Genomic DNA, 20,113 nt, shown 5'->3' on the forward strand with positions numbered 1-20,113 from the left:
CCGGCGCGGAGCGCGGCGTCCACGCCTCTGTTCTCACCTACCGCCGGGCAAGGTACAGGGCTGGCGCGTCGAGTTGGGCGGGGAGGACATGGGGAAGGGAGGCCAGGGGCGCTCCCGGCGTAAACTTGACTGTCTCCTTTTCCCGCAGCCGCTGCAGAGGGAGCGCCAGGCCGGGGCGGAGTGCGGGCTCGCGCGGCAAGTGAGCGCTGAGGTGAGTGCAGCCCGGCCCGGGCGGCGCGGTCCCCGCGCTCGCTTCCCTCCCTCCCTCTCCACCTCCCTCCCTCCCCGGGGTAGTGGGTTCTGCACTACATCCTCGCCGCGGGATCCCCGGCCCCCGAGGAGCGCAGACGCGCAACAGCGGTTGGAAAGATGGCCCCTGATTCGGGGGCTCCTGCGCTCACTGGCGCGGGGGTGGCAAATCGGGCCCTAGACTCGGGGAGCGGCCGGGGCGAAAGTCACGGCTTCAGGGTGCAGCGGACCCGGGCGCCCCAAGGGGTCTCCTGCGCGGAGGCGGCCGGGCGAGCCCCTAGAGGTGCCTGTGGCTTCCCCCGGTGCAGCCGTGTATGATTGTGTCGCGAGGCCACTCTCACGCCGAGTGGCGGACCTCAGGACACATCGTCTTGTTTAAAATACCCTTATTGTCTTGAACTTCAGGTCACGAAATGGATTCGCGTGAACCAGAGAGCCAGAAAACGGAAACGAAGGGAGAACAAGGAGGTGTTTGAAAAGGTAGGGGTCCCGAAAGATAGCACTGGTTGGAGTTGGTGATAAATCTCCACTTCTGCTCCTGAGGGCTGGTCACAACAATAGAGTAGCATCTTCTCAAAAAGTTGTTTTTTTTTTTTTAAATCAAATTTACAATAAACATTTAATTTACGTGGGTAATTTTATGGAGATACTGGTTGATATTCATTAATGATCGTCAACATGCTGTGTTTTCGTGAAGAATGACCTGGGGATGAGGATTTGTTAATGCTTATTAGAGCAACAGGACTTAAGTGGATTCTATTATTATATCAGACCAATAATGTTTATTAACGCGGGGCTAAGGTTCCTTAGAAAAAAGTGTTCTGAGTAAATTGCCCATAGGTTTAGGTTTCTGTATTTAGTTGTGATAGACACCGTAGCACAATCATGCACCTAGACTTTAAATTAATCGTCTCAAAAATGGAGAGATAGAGACAACGAAATAAATGTATTATTTTTGAAACACCAGGAGGGATTTTATTTACTGTAAAGCAAATGAGAAATTTGTTTTCCTGAATTTAGAATTTTAATATGTTGCTTTGAAGAAGTTTGGACTACCTCTTTCCCCCTGAAATTGTACTAAGTTAAAACTTGATTTGTTGCTAGAGTAAATATTATGAAATTAGGTAAGTAATCTGTTATTTTCTAAGTGACTTTTTTTGAAAACTCTTAGAAGGGAATGATACTTTTCAGATGTTACAGCAGATATGATTTTTGGTGCTTTTGCTTAATTACATTTTACTGTTTTTTGATTCTTGATAGCACCAGGGGATTAAAATAGCAGTGTGTTGTTTTTCTGCTGCTAGAATGTATGATGAATCACTCCTGACTCTGAAGCCAAATTCTTGCTGATAGCATTGCTGCCAACTCCTGTAATGTGTTGCCTTAGTATGGGCATTGCGAGGTCTGAGAATGTGCACAAAGCACATCATAATGAAGGTGATACCAGAGTTTCAGAGTGCATTTAAGGATACCACAGGGCAGAGAATTGGAAAAAGAACTGGCCTGGGAATATAGTCGTTTGTAGCTAGCCGTTCAGTGTGTGAAAAGTGGTATCCCCGCCCTTCTCTTTTAAAAGAAAAAGCGTTGTGTGTCACTTCAGTTAAACAGTAATAGGAAAAGTTCTTTCTGAACAGACTTGGGTTTTTCTGCCATACCTCAGCATATTATGATAGGTTGTGTTTGTTTAACTTTCATGGTTTAGGTGTTTTTAAAATGTTGGTGAGGTAATAAGTGAGATCATAAAATACCCGAAAAAGGAAAAAAAAGTTACAGTTTGCTTAGTATTTCAAAAACAAGTTTGCCAGCTATTATTTTTTTTAAAACCAAGAGTAAGATTACCCCGACTCACAATACATCATGCATAAAAGAAGAAGCTGTTACCTTGTGGATTACTAAGCACTGTCACTACCTTTATTCTGAACTAGAAGTAACCATATCTGTGACACCCATGATCTGACCACCGAGTCTTCTCAGAGTGGGAGAGTGAGGGTGGGTCTGAGGAAATTTCAAGGTCACGTCAGTGAATGTTAATTGTCCGTGTCGGCTGTCTTTTCTGCCAGCTCCGAGCAGTACCCCCTGAGCCTTTTGCCCGCTGTTTTGCCTGTGCCACCCCTAAGACAGAGGGTTCAGGGCTAGCTCAGGCGGAGCATGCGATGTTTTCAAGGGCAAGGTGAAAGGGAGTACAATCCTTGACCAAGGGCTTTAGAAGGATATTCTGAGGCCAGCACTGGAGCTGCCTCCCTTGTTGGCCAAGTGTTTATTCCGAAATATTTAGTGAGCTCTGTGTGGTAATTAGTATTCCAACAGAGGTCATATGTTAACCTTGTGCTAGGCTTTGAACCTGTTATTAGTGGAAATCTAGGTAGTTAACTTATTGTTAAGTCTATTAAGTGATTTTTTTTAATGTCTGCCATGCCACAAGTAGAAGCACATTATTCAATTTCTCCTTTCTCATGCATCCACCATAATCTTTTCTACTACCTTAAAATATGACTGTAAGATAAATGACTAAAATGAGTTTTAGTCATTCCTGGTAGGTGTTCATTTTAAATCTAGTCCTTGCCTTTATTTGCCTACTTTCTTTTCCTTGGTCCATTCCTCCACCCCCTGCTGCCCTTGTTCCACCCCACCCCCTAAGCTCTGTCTACATCTTCAGGCCTTTCTCAGGATTCAGCCTCCAGGAGTTAGCTTCGTTAACTAGTCTGTATTTAACTATGCTAGGGTCATAACATTCTTTCTCCTACAGGAGGGGACCTTTACTGACTTGTAGAAAACAGAGAACCTTCTGGCCTGCCTGAGAATGGGAAACACAGCAGCCTTGAAAGACCAGAATCTGAAAATGGGCACGGGGCAAGGAATTATATGTAAAGAATGTGATCTTATGGGAGATATTTGTTTTCCCCCTTAAAGGAAATCTCGAAGGTGCTTAAGTGGTAGGCACAGCCGGCTGTAACTTGAAATACTAGTTGAGTTTTTCAGTGAACTCAGAAGAGGAAGCAAAACAAACTTACCCTGTACTCCGCTGTGGGTTAAAATAACGAATAATGAAATCCAGTCCATTGGGTGAGTGAGATATACCACCCAGAGAAATCACTGGAAAGGTTCACCTTGCCTTTCCTAGCCTCTTGCAGCCTCTGCTCTGTGTCTTCCTGCCCACCAGGTTGCTGTACCGTTTTTCTGTACTATCTTACAGTTTCCGTTTCTCATCTTTCTGACGATGCATAATTCTTTCTCATACATCTTATATCTTCTTTGACACTTATTTCCAGTTTTTAAAAAATTAATATTGTGTTTTTGGTAGAAGTTGACACAGCAAGTTAGGGTCCCATTTAACACTTACTACACATGTTGTTCAGAGACCTTGGTTACATTTTTCACAATGTTTTAACATTCTCTTTAATTCCCTTCTGGAGAACTAACTCTTACATATCATTTTTTGTTTTCTTCGTTTTAAACTTAACCTCTCCTCTGCTTCTGGCCCAGAGGTATTTTCTCTTTACCTTCTGATATTCTCCCTTTTAAATTGTTTCAAGTTCCCTTTATTTAGTTTACATAATTTTTGAAGCTGGAAAACAAGGGGAATGTGAACAACTACACAAAGTACAATCGGAAAGAATGCATCAGTAAGCTCTGCAAGGGGCAGGTTAAACAATGGTGATTGCAACAGTGAATTGTATTGTCTGTTTTTTTAAAATCATGTTAAGAGATTTTACTAAATAGGTATTGGTTTTGGGAGAAAGACACGTTTCGGTTTTTTTTTCTGCTTTTGTCTTTAATTGATTCAAAGGTAAACAACTTATGCATCACAAAGATAAAGAATAATAGAAACTTTTCTGAGTTCTAATAATATTCTTACAAGTATTCTAAAGATTAGATTATATTGTAAAATAATATTTTGTGAAATGGTAGATTTGAGGAAAATACATTAGTGAGGTACGATTTCTTTATAGGAAAAAAATTTCAATTTTCAGATTCAAAAGAAACTTCCTTCCTAGTTTACATATATCTGATAATATGCAGAGAACAAATTTTAAAATACTCATTTCTGACCGTCAGTATATATGATGTCAAAAGTATTCTTTGGCTAACCTTTAAAACATTGAAAATTCAGTAGTACTAAGGTTGGCTAGTATTAACAAGAAATCCCTTATGTGCGTTAGTTCGTTTCAGGTAAGTGGTCTTGGTGAAGGTGAGATTGCCTGGCCTCCGTTACAGTCAGTCATTACGGACACAAGATACAAATGCTTTCTAATATCGGTACCCTTTAAGGTTGACTTTCTTCTTTTTTGCCAGAACCTGAAAAACAATACTGTTTAGCATAAGAGTATTTAAAATTTAGTGGAAATCTCCCTGAAATATCAAGAGTGAAACATAGAAATCTGGAAAGATGGTTGTGAAAACGTGTACTTTATAGTTTTTAGTTGGGACTGTTTTAATTGGAGCTTAATGATAAATTCTATCTTCTGAATCTTTCAGAAAAAAATGCTGAAACTATTTTCTTTGTGATAATATCCTTCCTGAATTCTGAAGCATTTTCAGTCTATTTTTACTTCATTTGTTCTTTCCATATACTTGACTCTGACTACATTCAGTGGTAATCTTGGTTTAAATAATAATTCACAGGAGATTTTAAAAATTGTATGTAAAACCCTACTTGGTTTTATGCATTTTCAATGTTTATTGCCCCTTTTAAAATTCTATACATTGTAAGAGAACATTGTTAGAATAATTCTACATTGAGGAGATACTTAAAATTATAAAGCTAAGTACAATATTAAATTTTAGCTAAGTGCCTTATTGCTGTGTTTATCTTTTGTGACAAAGATCTATTTTATATTCATGACATATCGTGATATATTCGTGATGTATTTATGATTTCTGGAAACCAACATTTGATACTAGTAAAACTTACTTGGCTTTCTCATGGACCCACAAGAGGAGATGGAGACTTAAGTTTGATGCTCTGCGGCCATCTGCATGCAAGCCTAGCAAAATGGCACAAGATGAGTTTAGGGAGTTATAGAACTAAGGGTCCCTTTACTTTTAGGAACTAGCGGGCATTTAGCAAAATGGTAGCCTTGGGCAGCAGCTCTTATTCAACTGATGCAACATTTCATGTTGAGTGGTTTCCCAGGCATTGGTGCCCCAGCCTCTCTAGAGTGTCGTTGCCCTGCAAGAATTCATAACTAGTCTACATTTATGTAGCCATAACCTCTTACAATAGCTTCATTGATACTTGATTTCCATAGAAAAGCTTTATGGATTCTGAGTCACAGCTCTTGAGGCACCAGCCCCCACTCGGGCCTGCCCTCCCTATCTGTGAGTGGCTTTTGTGTCCTGTGTTGTACTGATTGTGCCTTTGGATGACAACTTACTTGAGCGATGGAGGGAGGCGGAGTGATTTATTAAAAGTAATTACAAAGAAACCAAACAAAAGGGGTAATTACAGAGCCCTTTAATATGCAATTCGTTATTTTATTGCTGGAATATTTGGAACTTGTTTGAGTATTGCAGTCTTATTTCTGGGTCTCCTATTTTTTTCTCGTAAATCCCTAACAAATATACATAATTTATTAAATTCTCTGTACCCAAGTCTTAAGTTAGATCAGGTTTCACAAGAGCTTGGCTTTTTCATTTTTTTTTTTTTTTAAAAAAAAAGTCTGGACCAAGGAAGAATTGCTGATAAAATGTATTTTGGGTAGCCTTATGAAGGAAGTCTGATCTGTATAATTTTATACTGTTAAATTTTCATCTCTTCCATAAATTAGTTTTTTTGAAGAATCTACAGTTTAAAAACGTGTTCTGAGAATTCTGAGTGTAGTAAAATTCCTTCCTGTCTTCAGCTAGTATAAAAGGGAAAGTTAAAGTATAGTCATCCACTTCCTCTCAGGCGCTTATTCACGTATTTTAAGAAGAGTCTTTGAATGGAACTGTTAATGTAATAATAGCTAACACTTGCCATGTGTCAAGCAAGCGTTTTTGTGCTTTGCATGTATCAGCTCACATAAATGTGCCATTAAAGTAGCATCACAAACCAGCTGTTAGGATGTCGTAGACTGCGTCAAACCTTTGAAAGTAGGTGAGGTATAAACAAGTCATATCATTGCTAGAGAAAAGAGTGCTTTGGGCAAGATTTTTAAATTCTTTCTAACCCAGCTTATTGACAGCCTTGGACCACCAGCATAAAGCCGCATTTCTAAATTAGGAAAATACCAACCAGCATGTATTTTGAAAACACTTGAAAGTGTGCAGATAATTACGGGACTGTTAATTTTAACAGGTTTGACGCCAGCAGCTCCTCTGTGCCACAAAAGATTAAAGCCATTTTAATATAAAACATAAAGAGTTCTTCGGGAAAAGGGAGGCAAGGAGAGAAGAATTTCCTGGATTTGTAGTTACTTTTATAGCAAGCATTAGCTGCATTCCTGTGACAGTATGCTTTATTTGGCAATCATTCTCCTCTTCGGCATTTTAATGAGCTGCTGTTTTGTGCCTGGTATCATATGGCACTAACAAGATGCACTTTTTTAGTGGCACCTACTGGTGTCAGAGTAGTTTAGGGCCTGTTATTATTTCCATTAATCTTCTATTTCAGGAGACTGACCCCAGCATACATCCTTGAGTCCAGCGAGTGTGCACTTATACATCTGGGGCTCTGTACACAGGAAGAGGAATACTCAAGGCTTGTATTCCCAGCACCTAGAGAAGGACCTGGTTCCTCACAGCCTCCTAAGTGTTGAATGAATGAAATGAATGAATCCCGTAAACAGCACTTATCTTCTAAACTCATACCTGGCAGTAAAATACATATATATTTTCCTGTCTAGGTTTTTATTTAATTACTGTGTTTTTTAATGATGGAGATATTCATTAAAGTACATTTGGTAGAGTTTTTCTGGCTTTATTGTGTGTCATCTCTTTCATCTCGTCTGTAAAGTTACCTCAGAGCCAGGAAGACGTAAGAATGGTCCTATCTCTGACACCTAATTATGTGTCCCCCGAGTTGGTCACTTATTTTTTTTAATTTTACTGTGCTTTAGGTAAAAGTTTACAGCTCAAGTTAGTTTCTCATTCAGAAATTTATGCACATATTGTTTTGTGACATTGGTTGCAATTCCCACAACGTGACAGCACTCTCTCCCTTTCTCCCCCAAGTCACTGTTGTTTTGTCGACAAATCTTTTTAATAGGCCAGTTAAACCCTTTTACATTAATTGATAAAATCAACATATTTGGCCTCCATTCTGTCATATAATTTTATGATATATATATTTTTTCCTTTGTCCATCTTTTGGTATTAGGAAGGCTTGTATTTTTGTGCTCGTGGTTGCTTTTATAATTCCACTTTTTTTTTGCTGTTGGTTACTGATTCCCTGCAATGAGCAACAGTGAAATTAGATATTAACCTTTTTTGCCCTCCCCTCTTTCTCTCCCATTATCTGATTTGAAGTACTATCTTTTTATTTCTAAATACTTATAAGACAATCAACAAGCTTAAAGTATTTTTCATATATCTTCCCATTTCCCCTATTTTGATAGTTATACTGTATCTGTGATAGCAGAACGTACAAAAATTACATATTATACTGCATTTTTTATAAAATCACTTAGTTTTAATTCTGCAGGTAAATCTATATTCATTGTTCATCATCTGTTTTTATATTGGCGTCTCTTTATCAGTCATCTGGTTTTCTGAAGCTAGTTCTCTCATAGATTTCTCAGGAAGTGATTAAGGCCACTGCATTCCCTGATTTCTTGTATGTTTATAAGCTTGTGCCCGTCATACATGAAGGTTGGTTCAGCTAGATATACAATCCTTGGCTCATATTTCCTTGTTAAAGTATCTTAAATATGTGACTTCATTGTCTTCTTGCGTAAACTCCTGCTGTTAGCAAGTCTGATGCAGGTCTCATTTCTTTCCCTTTTCTTCTGGAAGCCCAGACTTTTTTCTTTAAATTCCAGTAATTTTACTGTAATATATCTCATTGTGTGTCGGTTTTCCCAGTTGTCACCTGCTTTTGAGCTTTGTTTTTCTCATTTTTAAAATAAGAATAACAATAATTTTTTATGTCTGTTCACAGAGTGGTTTTGAAGACCAAATGAGATGTTGTATATAAAGTGCTTTGAATTTAATATTTTACTCTCGTTACCCTTTAAGGTCTCTTGTTAGGAACTCTAAAACTTTTAAGAGTATCTCATTTTACAGATGAGCAAATGGGCTTGACTTGGTTTCATATCTTTGAGAAATCTCAAATGGATACTCAGTGGAGTCTTTCATTGCTGTTCTGCCTGTAAACAAACTTTTCATGACTGTCTGGTAAACGAAGTCTCTGCACCCACTGATGGCAGCTTACTGGACTGAGAGTGGTGGTGCTTTTGAGAACACCTCATCTAGAAAATGCCACTCCCCTTTATTCTTCTCACACTCGTCCCTGTCGTATGCTAGCTTCCCAAATGAAACTGGGTTTACATGATCTCAGTTGATAGATGTGTAAGTCGCTGTGAGTTGGAATCAGTTGGACAACACACAGCCACAGAACAACATAAAAAAAATTACTCTATTTTTCAGATGAGGAGAGCTGAGAACCCAAGGCAGTCTAATCAGCCAACACATTTTCTTACATTTGTTGTACATAAGGCCCTGTATAAGAAACTGTTGGAAAATACCAAAGAGACACCAGATGTCATGTTTGGCCATGGGAAGATAAAACACACAACATATCAGAGGTCACTTACAAAGCAGTATGTGATAAACAAATCCAAACCAGTGTAGCACAAACTAGGGATATGAGTATAAGGTGCATTTCACCTAAGGCTACCCTGGACTAGAGTTTCCATGCCTGGGCCTTGTTTTGATAAAGCAGCCCTGTACACATGCAGTCAGGAGAGTTACGGTGGGAAATTGGATAATTGAGTTAACTGAATCCATTGCAGTGCTTTTACCTGATATGTAAGCACAGACTGGGGTTGGATTGACTTGCATATAAATAATGTTAGTGTCTTTATTTGAATATGTGATTTTTTGTGTAATAAATTCATCCATGTTTTACAAATAAGGCTGGAACCTGTCACAGAAATTCTGCTGACACTTAAGAATCAGGATGATTTAGAAACTCAAGGCTAGAAACATAATACTGTCTATAATTCCATGTATAACACATTCTTTACTAAATTCTGTACTTATTTAAACAATTTATTTTGTAACCATTCTTTGCATACCCACAACATTCAGGATTCTGGTTAATGAACAGGCAGTACAGAGATGAATAGAAAATGGTCCTCCAAGTGTTTACAGTTGAGGTGTAAAAAACTACATAGAGTAGAAGACAGAATTGAATTAGACTGTATCAGAGGTGCAAGTAAAGTACAATAGGATACAAAGCATTTTGGATCTCTATAAAAAAGGGTGTCGTATAACTCTGGGCTATTTTTGTTATCCACAAGCCTTGCCCAGGCTGATAGGATACAAATTTTTTTTTCCCTTCTTCATTCAACTTCTTTTATTTTGTAGAATTAAGGCTACCATCATTTCTGTTATCAAAATTCACATTGTCTTCGTGAGCACATATTCAACTGTAAAATTAGTATTTGTCTTTGGCTGAGTAATGTGAAATCAGAGTCCTTCAGTAAGCTTAACACCATTGGCATCTCGTCAGCTCCGACTCATGGTAATCACATGTGTTCAGGCTGCCTCTGAACTTGGGAGCACAAGATTTTTAGTCTGTTTTACTCTTGTGCTCGCTTTAATTTTTTCCCCTTCTATTTGCATTGGTTTTTTTTCCCCCTTCTCTCTGGACATTTGGTTTTAAGCCAAAAGGAGAGATTAAAATGTTTTAGAATTAGGGGCAAAGGGGTAGATATCGATTAACAGTGCTTTTAAATTAAAGCCCCAGAGCTTTTCAGAGTTTCCCTCTCTAATTCTTGGATGTTGTGTTCTATTGTTAAAACAGCATCCCACATGTTTTCAGAATCGCAGATACAGAATGACCTCTGTTTTTTAAAAAGTGTCTTAAAAATAGCTATATATGCCTTTTATCTTCCTGATGATGAGAACAAATGGACTTGTCAAGTGGGCCATGTAAATCTGTATATCCAAGTCACTTAGCATTATATATATCTTTCTGTAAATCAAGAGAAGTTGACTTCTCAGAGCCTAAGTTGTGAACCATACATCTGTGAACATACAGATTTGTACGTATATGAAAGCAGGAAAACAAATTGGTATGCAGTAATCTACAGCAAGGAAGCCATGTGAAATGGGAAAAACTGGTCTCAGAATGTATGTTACCTTTCTGGCATTTCCATAGACAAGGCAGCAGTAGTAATTGTATGTAGCCTGGTTTATAACTGAAAGGTATAAAACTGGTGCTGTTAATTTTCTGTGGCAATTTTCCATCTTTTTTTGGTGTCTAAGAGGAAAAGGGAATGGCACGAGATGTGAGAGAGGAATGGCAGAATGAATCTGGAAGAGAAATGGAATGGGACTCCGGATTCTGTTCTCTATACAACTTGGCTTCTGGTTTTTCCTCAAGTATCCACACACGTACACTTTGGTTTTCCGTATCAGAAGATAAACCTTTGACATTTATTCCTGACAATAAAGATAGAGGATGCTGAGTGCTGTCACAGGCACAAGAGATAGTGGAGTTTCTGTCGTAGTTAAAAGCCATATATACTTTATGTGTCCTAAAAGTCATCCATATACAGTTCGTTGAGTTTTCAGAAACATAGAGTTGTGCTGTGATCACCGCAGTTCAGTTTTAGGCAGTTTCCATCACCCAGAAACTTTCCTTGTGCCCCTCTGTAGTCAGTCCCATCCTAACGTGCAGCCACAGCAACCACTAACCTGCTTTGTCTTTATCGTTTTGCTTTTCTAGAGACTTCATATAAACAGCATCATACACCATGTAGTCTTTTGGATCTGGCTCTTTTCCTTTAGCGCAATGTTTTTGAGGTTCGTCAGTATCAGTAGTTTGTTCCTTTGTATTGCTGAGTAAGATCCCATTGTATGGATTCACTACACTTGGCTTATCTATTTACCAGTTGATAGACGTTTGGATTGTTTGAAGTTTTTGGCTATTATGAATAATGTTTCCATGAACATCGGTATAACTTTGTGTAGACCAGGGCTTCTAACCAGTTCGTTCCAGTTCGAACCCCTGCTGAGAATTTACCTTTCCACCCCAGATATCCTGAATCAGCATCTGCATTTTGACAAGATTCTCGGGTGATTCTTATGTATAAGAAGGCATTTCTGCTTTACTAGTGGTTATCAGAATTGGTTCCTAACCAGCAGTATTAGCATCACTGGGAACTTGTTAGACATGGATTTCTCTTGGATAGATACCTAGTACTGAAATAAAGTCAAAGGATAGTGACTAGGTAATATAGTAGGTGTATGTTTAACTTTTTAAGAGACTGCTGCACCAGTTTAAATCCCCACCAGCAGTGTTTAAGGTTTCCAGTTTTTCCGCATCCTCATCACCACTTGGTGTTTTTAGTCATTTTGATGTTAGCCATTCTGGTGGATGTGGACCACGCTTCTTATACGTCCTGCTTTTATTTTTCGAGAGGGTCTGAAAGTTTCTGGTAACTCTAATTACTCTTTTGTCCTCCATCTTACAGATCAGAAGGCAGTGGCCCAGTCAGTGGAAAATCTAAACGTCTCACCCAAGATCCCCAGATGAGTCACGACACCTGGAGTCCTTATGCATCAACAGCAGTTGTAGCAACCTGTTTTTGTTCTGACTCTTAACTCCTGGTGACTCAGAATCTCAGTGTCCTTGTAGCATTGTCAGGTGTGGCTTTCCTTTTACATTTTAGAAATGACCTGTTCTTAGTCTCTCTGGAATTTGGTATGGTGAAATCCAGTGTGTTTTCTGCAGACGGGTGCTGATTTTCCTCACTCTCCTCCTTTGCTGCAGTGTGTGGGCCTTGGATCACCTAGAAATGCCTTCCAAAGCTAGCTCCATGTTGACTGTGCAGCCACGTGTCATCCTGGACAGTGGGGCTGACACTGGCCTCCTCAGAGCCTGTGGGAGTTAGTTAACTGAGGTGACTTAGCAAAAACAACTGGCACGTAACTCTTCCGTTATTGGCATCAGTGGTATACTAACCACTTTTTATGCCTGTGAACCTCAGAAGTAAGGCGTTATTCTGGTTCTAGTGCATTTAGCGTCAAGGTGGGGCCCCTTTTGAAATGCGTGAAGCTCAGCGAACCAGAGTTGGAGCCTCGTTGTTGCATAGATTGAGCATTCTGGTAGGTGATGCTTCCTGAATGTGTTAGTTTTGTAAACTTTTGCCTTATTTCTCTTTATTTCTGTGAGATATGGCTTGCAAGCATAATTATGGCTTTCTTGGGTGATAGTTAGGAAGCCCTCATGGACTTGTTTTGGTTTTTCTGTGTCATATCTGGAAAACCGGAGGTTCCCCATGTAACCTAATGGAAAGGCACCCATAATAAATTACTTATCTAGTTCTCATTGGTATATTGTCATACCACAGATCAGTGGCGCCACAGTGCCACTCGCCTCATTTGTAGCTTGTATTACCAGAACATATTTCTCAAAATCCATATTACAAACAAAAATTTAAGCGCAATTAGTAAGGATGCATTCCAATACTGAAAACACATGCCATCAAAAAAAAAAAAAATTTAAGGAGAACAAACGTAGTAGCGAAATTAATATGTAATGAATTTTAGAGCTCCCTCTTTGAAACAGATTGTGAAAGACTGATTACCTGGTTGGTATGTGGATAATAACACCATTCGTTTGTTTTGTCTCATCCATGCCAATGAGACAGAAAGCATTCTTAGGTTTATTTATAGACTCAAAAATATGCCTTGGTTTCTTCGCGTAACTGTTCTCTGGGCAGCAGCAAATATAGCAGTCATGTTTTTACGAGTTTGTCTTTTGGCTTTATTCAAGAATACCAGTTGTATTTCTCAGAGCCACTGTATCATTTCATTTTCGTCTCCTTTCAGTTTGTCCACTATGGTAGAATAAATTGTCATTGTTCCTGTTCCAGTGTGGAAGCTCCCAAAGTGTTCTTCAGGGTGATGTTAAGATTCATATTGTAGCAAAGCTCTATCTTGGATCAGTGTGTAATCATTAAGTCATTGTGGTTGTTCTAATTTATTTCACAACAGAAAGTGAACTCTAGTACAGGCAGTTGACTTCGAAATGATTATTTTCTCTGAAATGGCCATTACATGGTTACGCTGAGTTTCCAAATGTTAAAGAGAACTCAGTGCTTGGAGTTGTGGAGATCCCATCTGGGCATCTTGCTGCTGCACAGAACATCAGGAAGAACTAAGAAGTTAAGGTAACCTCAGAAAATAAAATCATCACCAACAAAAGGAGCTGTCTAAAATAACTGGAAAAATGTAAATCCAAGCAACTAGAGAAGAGTGCTGGCGAATATGATGTTTTGAAAGCTCCCTGAGGTCCTAAGTATTTGTGTGTATGCTGGCTGTCAAAGAGAGGAAATGGCTGGGAAAGTTGGAACACCTGAGATTTCAGTTTCGTGCTTGATTTGAGAGACTGCATTCTTCTGTACAGGACTGAGATTGCTAAGAGTTGGAAAAGACCTTACCCATTGCTGTTGAGTCAATTCCAACTCATAGCGACCCTATAGGACAGAATAGAGCTGCCCCATAGGGTTTCCAAGGAGAGGCTGGTGGATTCGAACTGCTGACCTTTTGGTTAGCAGCTGAGCTTTTAACCACTGCGCCACCAGAGCTCCAGAAAAGACCTTACAGCTTCTCTAATTCAGCCCTTATTTTACATGTGAGAACACTGAGGGCCTGAGAGAGTTCACAGGCCAGTCACGGAGTGCTGACTGGTGCTAGAACCGGGTCTCCTGTCCCCTCTATTCTTTCCACCATCTGCCTAGGCAGCACCCCAAAGTAGGTCGTACAGGCAGGGCAGCTTTGAGTTACAGGTGAGGAGAAATGTGTCGGGCGGGTCTTTGTTGTGTTGATAGGGCACAGACATGGACAGAGTTAGGGGCAGAAGGTCTGGGAGACTCGAGGCCCTTTCAAGGCCGTCCCTATGGTGTGGAAACAAGTCCAAAGTGAGTGACCTCATCCTGGTTTATTGAGGATCTGCCCATCTTGGCTTTGTTAGAAGTGAACTGGGTCAGATTTTGAGGGGCTCAGTCATTCCAAAGAGCAGGCCAGGATTCCGTGGTGAGGATAGCTGAGTGTCTGCAGGGGTTAATGAGAAATTTTGCTTTTCATATTAAATTAGTGAATTTGCAAGGCACAGATTATTTCAGGTTTTTGTGAAGCATGTCACAGAACAAGCAACTATAACATGAAAACATTGTCGTTGACTTTTTTTTGGTCAAACAGTAAATGTGGCCAGATAACTAGGGATTTTATTGTGGAATGCAGTAAAGGCACTTTCACAAATACATTTTCATCAGTCTGTGCAGGTATAAAAACTAACTCACTTTTTACCCCTAGAATGTGAGGCTGCTTTCCATTTTTTTAGATGTCTGTACCTGAATGAATTGTGAATTTATATTTAAGTGAAGTTTTTCTACAGTCTGTCTGGCTTGGTTATTTGCTTATAGTCCAAATAAAATGACCCACACTCCCCCAAAAGGGTATTGATAAAGTAACGCCAGACTTGGATCATGAAAAGTTTCATCACCCAGAACTCTGTAGAGGGCGAATAGCTTAGGAAAACAGCTTCTTGTGTTGTCTCCGGAACACAGCTGGCAGGTGCAGAAGGATTGTTTGCAAATCGGACAGGTGAAAAGACAAGGTAGGTACTGAGCTGCTGCACACTGGCGGAAGGCTCCTTCTCTGCTCTTCTCCCAGCAAAATGAAAGGTGCTGGAGAGAAGGCTCCAGATGACACGCATGGGTTGGTAATCCTGGTATGCCTGGGTCTTTATTAGAGATTAAGTCATTGACCTGGTCAGCAATAGCATTACCTAGTCATAGAACACCAGATTATTGTAAAGCAAATCTAAATGATCCTGAAATATCTTCCAACAGAGGATTACTGATGAGCCAGTGTGAGTGTATAGCTGATGGACTGTTGTGCAGGCAGACACGCACACGCACCTACGCGCGCCCGCCCACCCACCCACACACACACACACACACACTTTATCTGTTTAATCTGCCTTCGGCATCTGGGCAGGGGGAGGCTTGGACTGAGGCCTGCTGTGTGACCACAGTCTCCCATATTGGACTGAACTACAGGCACTATTTCCAGAGCTGGCGCTGTCTCATCTGACTCTGACTCACAGCCTGACCGACGCCTTAGCTCCTAGAGAATTGCCCTGTGTATAGTGCAGAGTCATCGTCATCACGAGCCATGCTAGGGAGAGGCTTAGTGGAAAAAATGAAGGTAGGGCAAACCAGGTTCCAGAAAAGGCAAAAAATAACTTAGTTTTGCTTAACTTCATACTCATTCTTGATGGAGTCAAAGATAATAGAAGAGGGAATCTGACTTGTTGCTACATGATTTCTCACTTGTGTTCAGATCCTTAAATGGGGGAAAGAGAGTGAAACGCTCAGTGATTGTTGTAGGTTTTGAACATGCAGACATAATCTCTTTGTTTTTATTTTTTTGTAATCAAACCTGTTTTGAGATAATGGACTGTTACAGAAACGAGAGAAAAGAGGGGAAGTATGAATATGTGTGAACTTCAAGGTTTTTTTATCCTTGTCTTCAAAATGGTCTTGCATGCATCCGGAGGGTGAGGCACACTCAATTACATAAGGATTAAAAATAAAGTATCTCTGTGGTATTCTTTGGAAGGCTTTTTCTTATGAAGAACTGTTACCAGCATATTTGGAAGTACTTTATTTTTTTTTAATACAGTTCATTGCAGTAAACCTTAATGTATTAGAAATAATTAAAGTTGCTGTTTGTTCAGCAGCTCAGTAGAAAGAGTTCACTTGTAGAGAGTATTTTACTTCCCAGGCAAATTTCTGTCTCTACTTTTCTTAGCAAGAGAAGTGTTAATCTGTTTGGATGGAGACTTTTTCCCCATTTCCCAGAATATGTGTGGTCCCATTAACTTCTCTCTGTACAGAGCTTTGGAGATGGCCTCAGCTGATTACTGTAGGGCATCTGTGCTCTAGAATTAAATTAGGTAAAGTCTTAAACTACATTTTTCCCTCACTTTCGTCCTTAACAACACAGAATCATAGTCTGACAGATGGATTGGAATCCCATCTTTGCCCCTTACTAGCTTTTCTGCCTTGGACAGATCGGCCTGTATAAGCTTCAGTCTCCTCATCTGTAAGGTGTAGTTGCTGTAAAGCATTTAGCAAAGGGCTACCACTGAGTAATTGCCCAAAAACAGTAGTTACCAGTGTTATTGGTGATAGGCTTCTCCAATACCATTTTCAGGCTTTTAAATGATTTGTCGTCTGTGGAGCGGTATGTTACGAGAGCAGAAGGAGCCCCGAGAAAACCAGTAAGGTAGACCGTGAAGCGTAGCTTGTGGAAGAGTGGCTGCGAGAGTGTGTGTGTGGACCATTAATGTGAAGTCAGGCCAGCTGAAGTGTCTCCAGCGTTCAGACCAGGGACGCGGCCCTCTTACTTCTCTGGCAGGTGCCCAGCCATGCCTGGAGGTGTACTTGTCTCCCAGGCTGACCCAGGACGCTGGCTTGCGGGGGTGGGGGGGCACTGCCATGGGCTCAAACCGCTGTGTGTTCTGTTGCGAGTTTCTACTAGGTGCCTCCACGGAGGTTTTTCGTTGATCTCCTCAGGACTGTGTTATTGATTTTGGTTTTCTGTTCAGGTTTTAATTAAAGTGATCTCAATTTGCAAAAGGTCTGGCTATCCAGAGATACAATGCTTGCTCATGTTCTGAGCATTGAAGAATTCCAGTAAGCTTTCAAAAACAAGTGTTGAGAATTGTTTTTTCCCCCAGCTGAGTTCTGAGTTTATAATAACTATTATTCTTACGTAGAATTTGCTCATAATCATTAATAAGTTTCCCTAAGCACTTTACTTGATAACAGAAAACCACTTAGATCCTGAGGAGATGTGGGCTTGTTGTTTGTCTCAGCTATGAGTAATATGCTATACATGATTTTAAAAGGCTTCTCAGGGTATCCTTACTCAAGGATCAATATTTTTTAGAAAGAAATTTTTATAGGTAAGCCATAACATTAGTTGATAATCAGACATCATTTTCAAGTAGTTAAAAGGGTCATGGGACAAAACCCTTAGGACTGACTTTGGTTTCTTAATTGTTCAGGATTGAAACTCCACATGCCCTATAAATTATGAGCAGGCTTAAATTTTTTATGGGGAGAGAAATGATTTTTTTATATAGCAGAATTGTCATGTCAAGTGTAATATTACTGCACTAGCTCTATCAGGGTGTGCAGATTGCCACTGTAGCTCCCCAGATCCCTACTTTTCCCTGTGAAGTTTATTGTAAATAGAAAATGAGGAACGAGAGAGAACGTGGGGTGAGAACAAGGGGAGTGTGTCGGGAGAAAATACCACTGGTAGTTTTCACTAGTCCTTGGCGTTCTTGGCATCTTCTCACCTCTGTTTACGACGAGCAGCAGTTCAGCTGCAGTCTCACACTGCAGTAAGGGGCAGTATTGGCCACGATCTAGGAAGATCTGAAACGGACTAGCCGTTTTCTCCCAGGGAATGTTACTCTTCTTCTCCATCAGCAGTGAAAGCGACTTTAAGGACTTAATAGCCACAGCAGTTTCCAGGCGTAGCATTTGTGTGACTTCTGACAGCGAGTATGGCCACTGCCTGCTCTGGACCCCGGAAGTGGATGGTTGTATTGTCCTGTGGGCCTGAGCGTGTGGCCCATCATGCCCACCCAGTCCTGTACGCCCGCTGCTTTGCCCATGTGTTGTCTCTGAGCAGAGGGAGACTGCTGGGAGGGAAAACAGTTTTATTGCTTTCTTCTCAAAATACAGGAAATACTCGAGGGGGTGGTGGGAGAGGAGGGGATAAATACAGCATTTCCGTCGTCCTGCCCGTTCTTCTCTTTCCACAGTGTTTTTCAGAAGATGGATTTTTGTCCTGTCAACTTCAACTAAAAATAATCCCCTACCATTTCTATCAGATTGGCCCTGTTGTCACTGAACTACCTACTTTGTTTTCCATTCAGAAACTTCTAGGGAGTTACAAAATGGTTCTAAGGTGCTTGTCTTTTGGACATGTCCCTGTGCTGCGGTCCTTCAGGTGGGACTTCTGAGCAGGTGGCAGAGGCCGTCCTTGAGTCCTGGCTGTGGCTGGTCAGAAAACTGGATGCTTGGCTGATTTGTCCTTGCTCTTGTTTCTTCCTTGACCTGTTTTCCCAACAGAAGTTATTCTGATGCTTCTCTCCCTTGTGCCTTCCAGCCTTCCATTAATAAATACCACCAGCCCCACAACCGCTGCAAACATCCGTTCCAAAGCTACTTGCACAGCAAGGATGCTTGCTATTGGCAGTCCCTTGGCTTACAGAGATGAGGTGTTCACGAGTTGCAAAGCAGGGCTAGCACGTGGCTGTTAGACCCTACCCAGCTGAATGCAGCGGGGAGGTTAGTTGGTGCTTGGCAAATGTGAATCCCTTAGAATATGGGAGGGGGAACGTAAACTAGGTCACCTTGGGTCATCGGACACAGTTTGCCTGTTTACCAGTTTGATATGTTTCTTCATGCAAAAGTATTAACTTGATCATTTGATTTTAACTAATGAAACCTAACTTTGAGGATTAAGAGGCAGTGGCTTGTGTGAGATTTTAGATACATAAATAAAAAATAAGAACTTCTCTAGTAGTTTCTCATTTCCTAATTGTTTAGAGGGTCTGTTTCCATACATTGCTCATGTATCTTGTCTGGGTTTGCCCATTTCAGAAGGTCCTGTGTTTTTAGGATGATGCTAATACCAGCTGTAGAATCCCTGCCCATTCCCAGGCCCCAGTACTGCCCATGCTGGAAGCATGGAGTAATAAGTAAACTAAGCCAGGTTACAGTCTAATAGGGCTGTGACCTGGTCTGAACTCCATAATGAGGAAAGAGCAGATTTATTTGCTCCCCCGGTGTACCCCCCTCCCCGCATGCTCTTTTATTATCTTTAAGAGGAAATTAAATAGCAAAATTCTTCATTCTCCTAATGCTAATTGCCTGATGTCATCTTTTCCACTCTGAAATCAAGAAAGCGAGAGTCACAACTCAGACCCAGATTTAGTGCTTTGTAGCTGCCCAGGGCATAAGCTATATGCATGTATGTTTTTAACAGCTTTGAGGTATAATTTACATACCATAAAACTCACCAGTTTTAGGTGTTCAGTTCACTTCACTGATGTTTAGTTGTTCCGCTGTCCCCACAATCCAGTCTTAGAACATTTACATTGCCCCAGAAAGATCCCTGGTGCCCATCAGCAGTCAGTCATTCTCCACTCCCCATATGCCCAGCTAACCAGTAATCTACTTTCTATCTGTATAGATTTACTTTTTCTGGACGTTTCATGTAAGTGGAATCCTACAATATGTGAGGTGTTTTAAAAATAATAGTGTGTTTTCAGTGAGAGTTTACACAGCAGATTAGGTTCCCATTTAACAGTTTCTATACATTTTTCAGTGACATTGGTTACATTTTTTACAATGTGTTAACATTCTCATTAACTCCATTCTGGTTGCTCTGTTTCCGGTAATCTAGTTTCCCTACCCTCTTACCTTCTCATCTTTACTTTAGGGTAATCATTTGGTCTCATATAGATGATTTTTTTTAAGGAGCACAGTACTCGCAGGTTATATTGTTTATTTTTGAGCCACTCTGTTATTTAGCTAAAAGAATATGTGGGCTTTCGTGACTGCCTTCTTCCACTTAGTGTCATGTTTTTGCTGTTCATCAATGTTGTAGCGTGTATCAG

The 20,113-nt window shown here is 40.5% G+C and overlaps 1 protein-coding gene across 2 annotated transcripts in view; it reads left to right on the forward strand.

The window, feature by feature from the left end:
- Positions 1-20,113, forward strand: part of AOPEP (aminopeptidase O (putative)) — a 473,908-nt gene that overhangs the window by 387,316 nt on the left and 66,479 nt on the right. For both annotated transcript variants that reach the window (XM_023735817.1, XM_004381324.3), the window contains 2 exons: positions 149-211; positions 655-729. In XM_023735817.1, coding sequence (XP_023591585.1) covers positions 149-211; positions 655-729 — 138 coding nt within the window. The remainder of the gene's footprint in view (positions 1-148; positions 212-654; positions 730-20,113) is intronic.

This window comes from Trichechus manatus, unplaced genomic scaffold, assembly GCF_000243295.1.
Source record: "Trichechus manatus latirostris isolate Lorelei unplaced genomic scaffold, TriManLat1.0 scaffold00082, whole genome shotgun sequence".
In the NCBI taxonomy this organism is placed as follows: domain Eukaryota; kingdom Metazoa; phylum Chordata; class Mammalia; order Sirenia; family Trichechidae; genus Trichechus; species Trichechus manatus.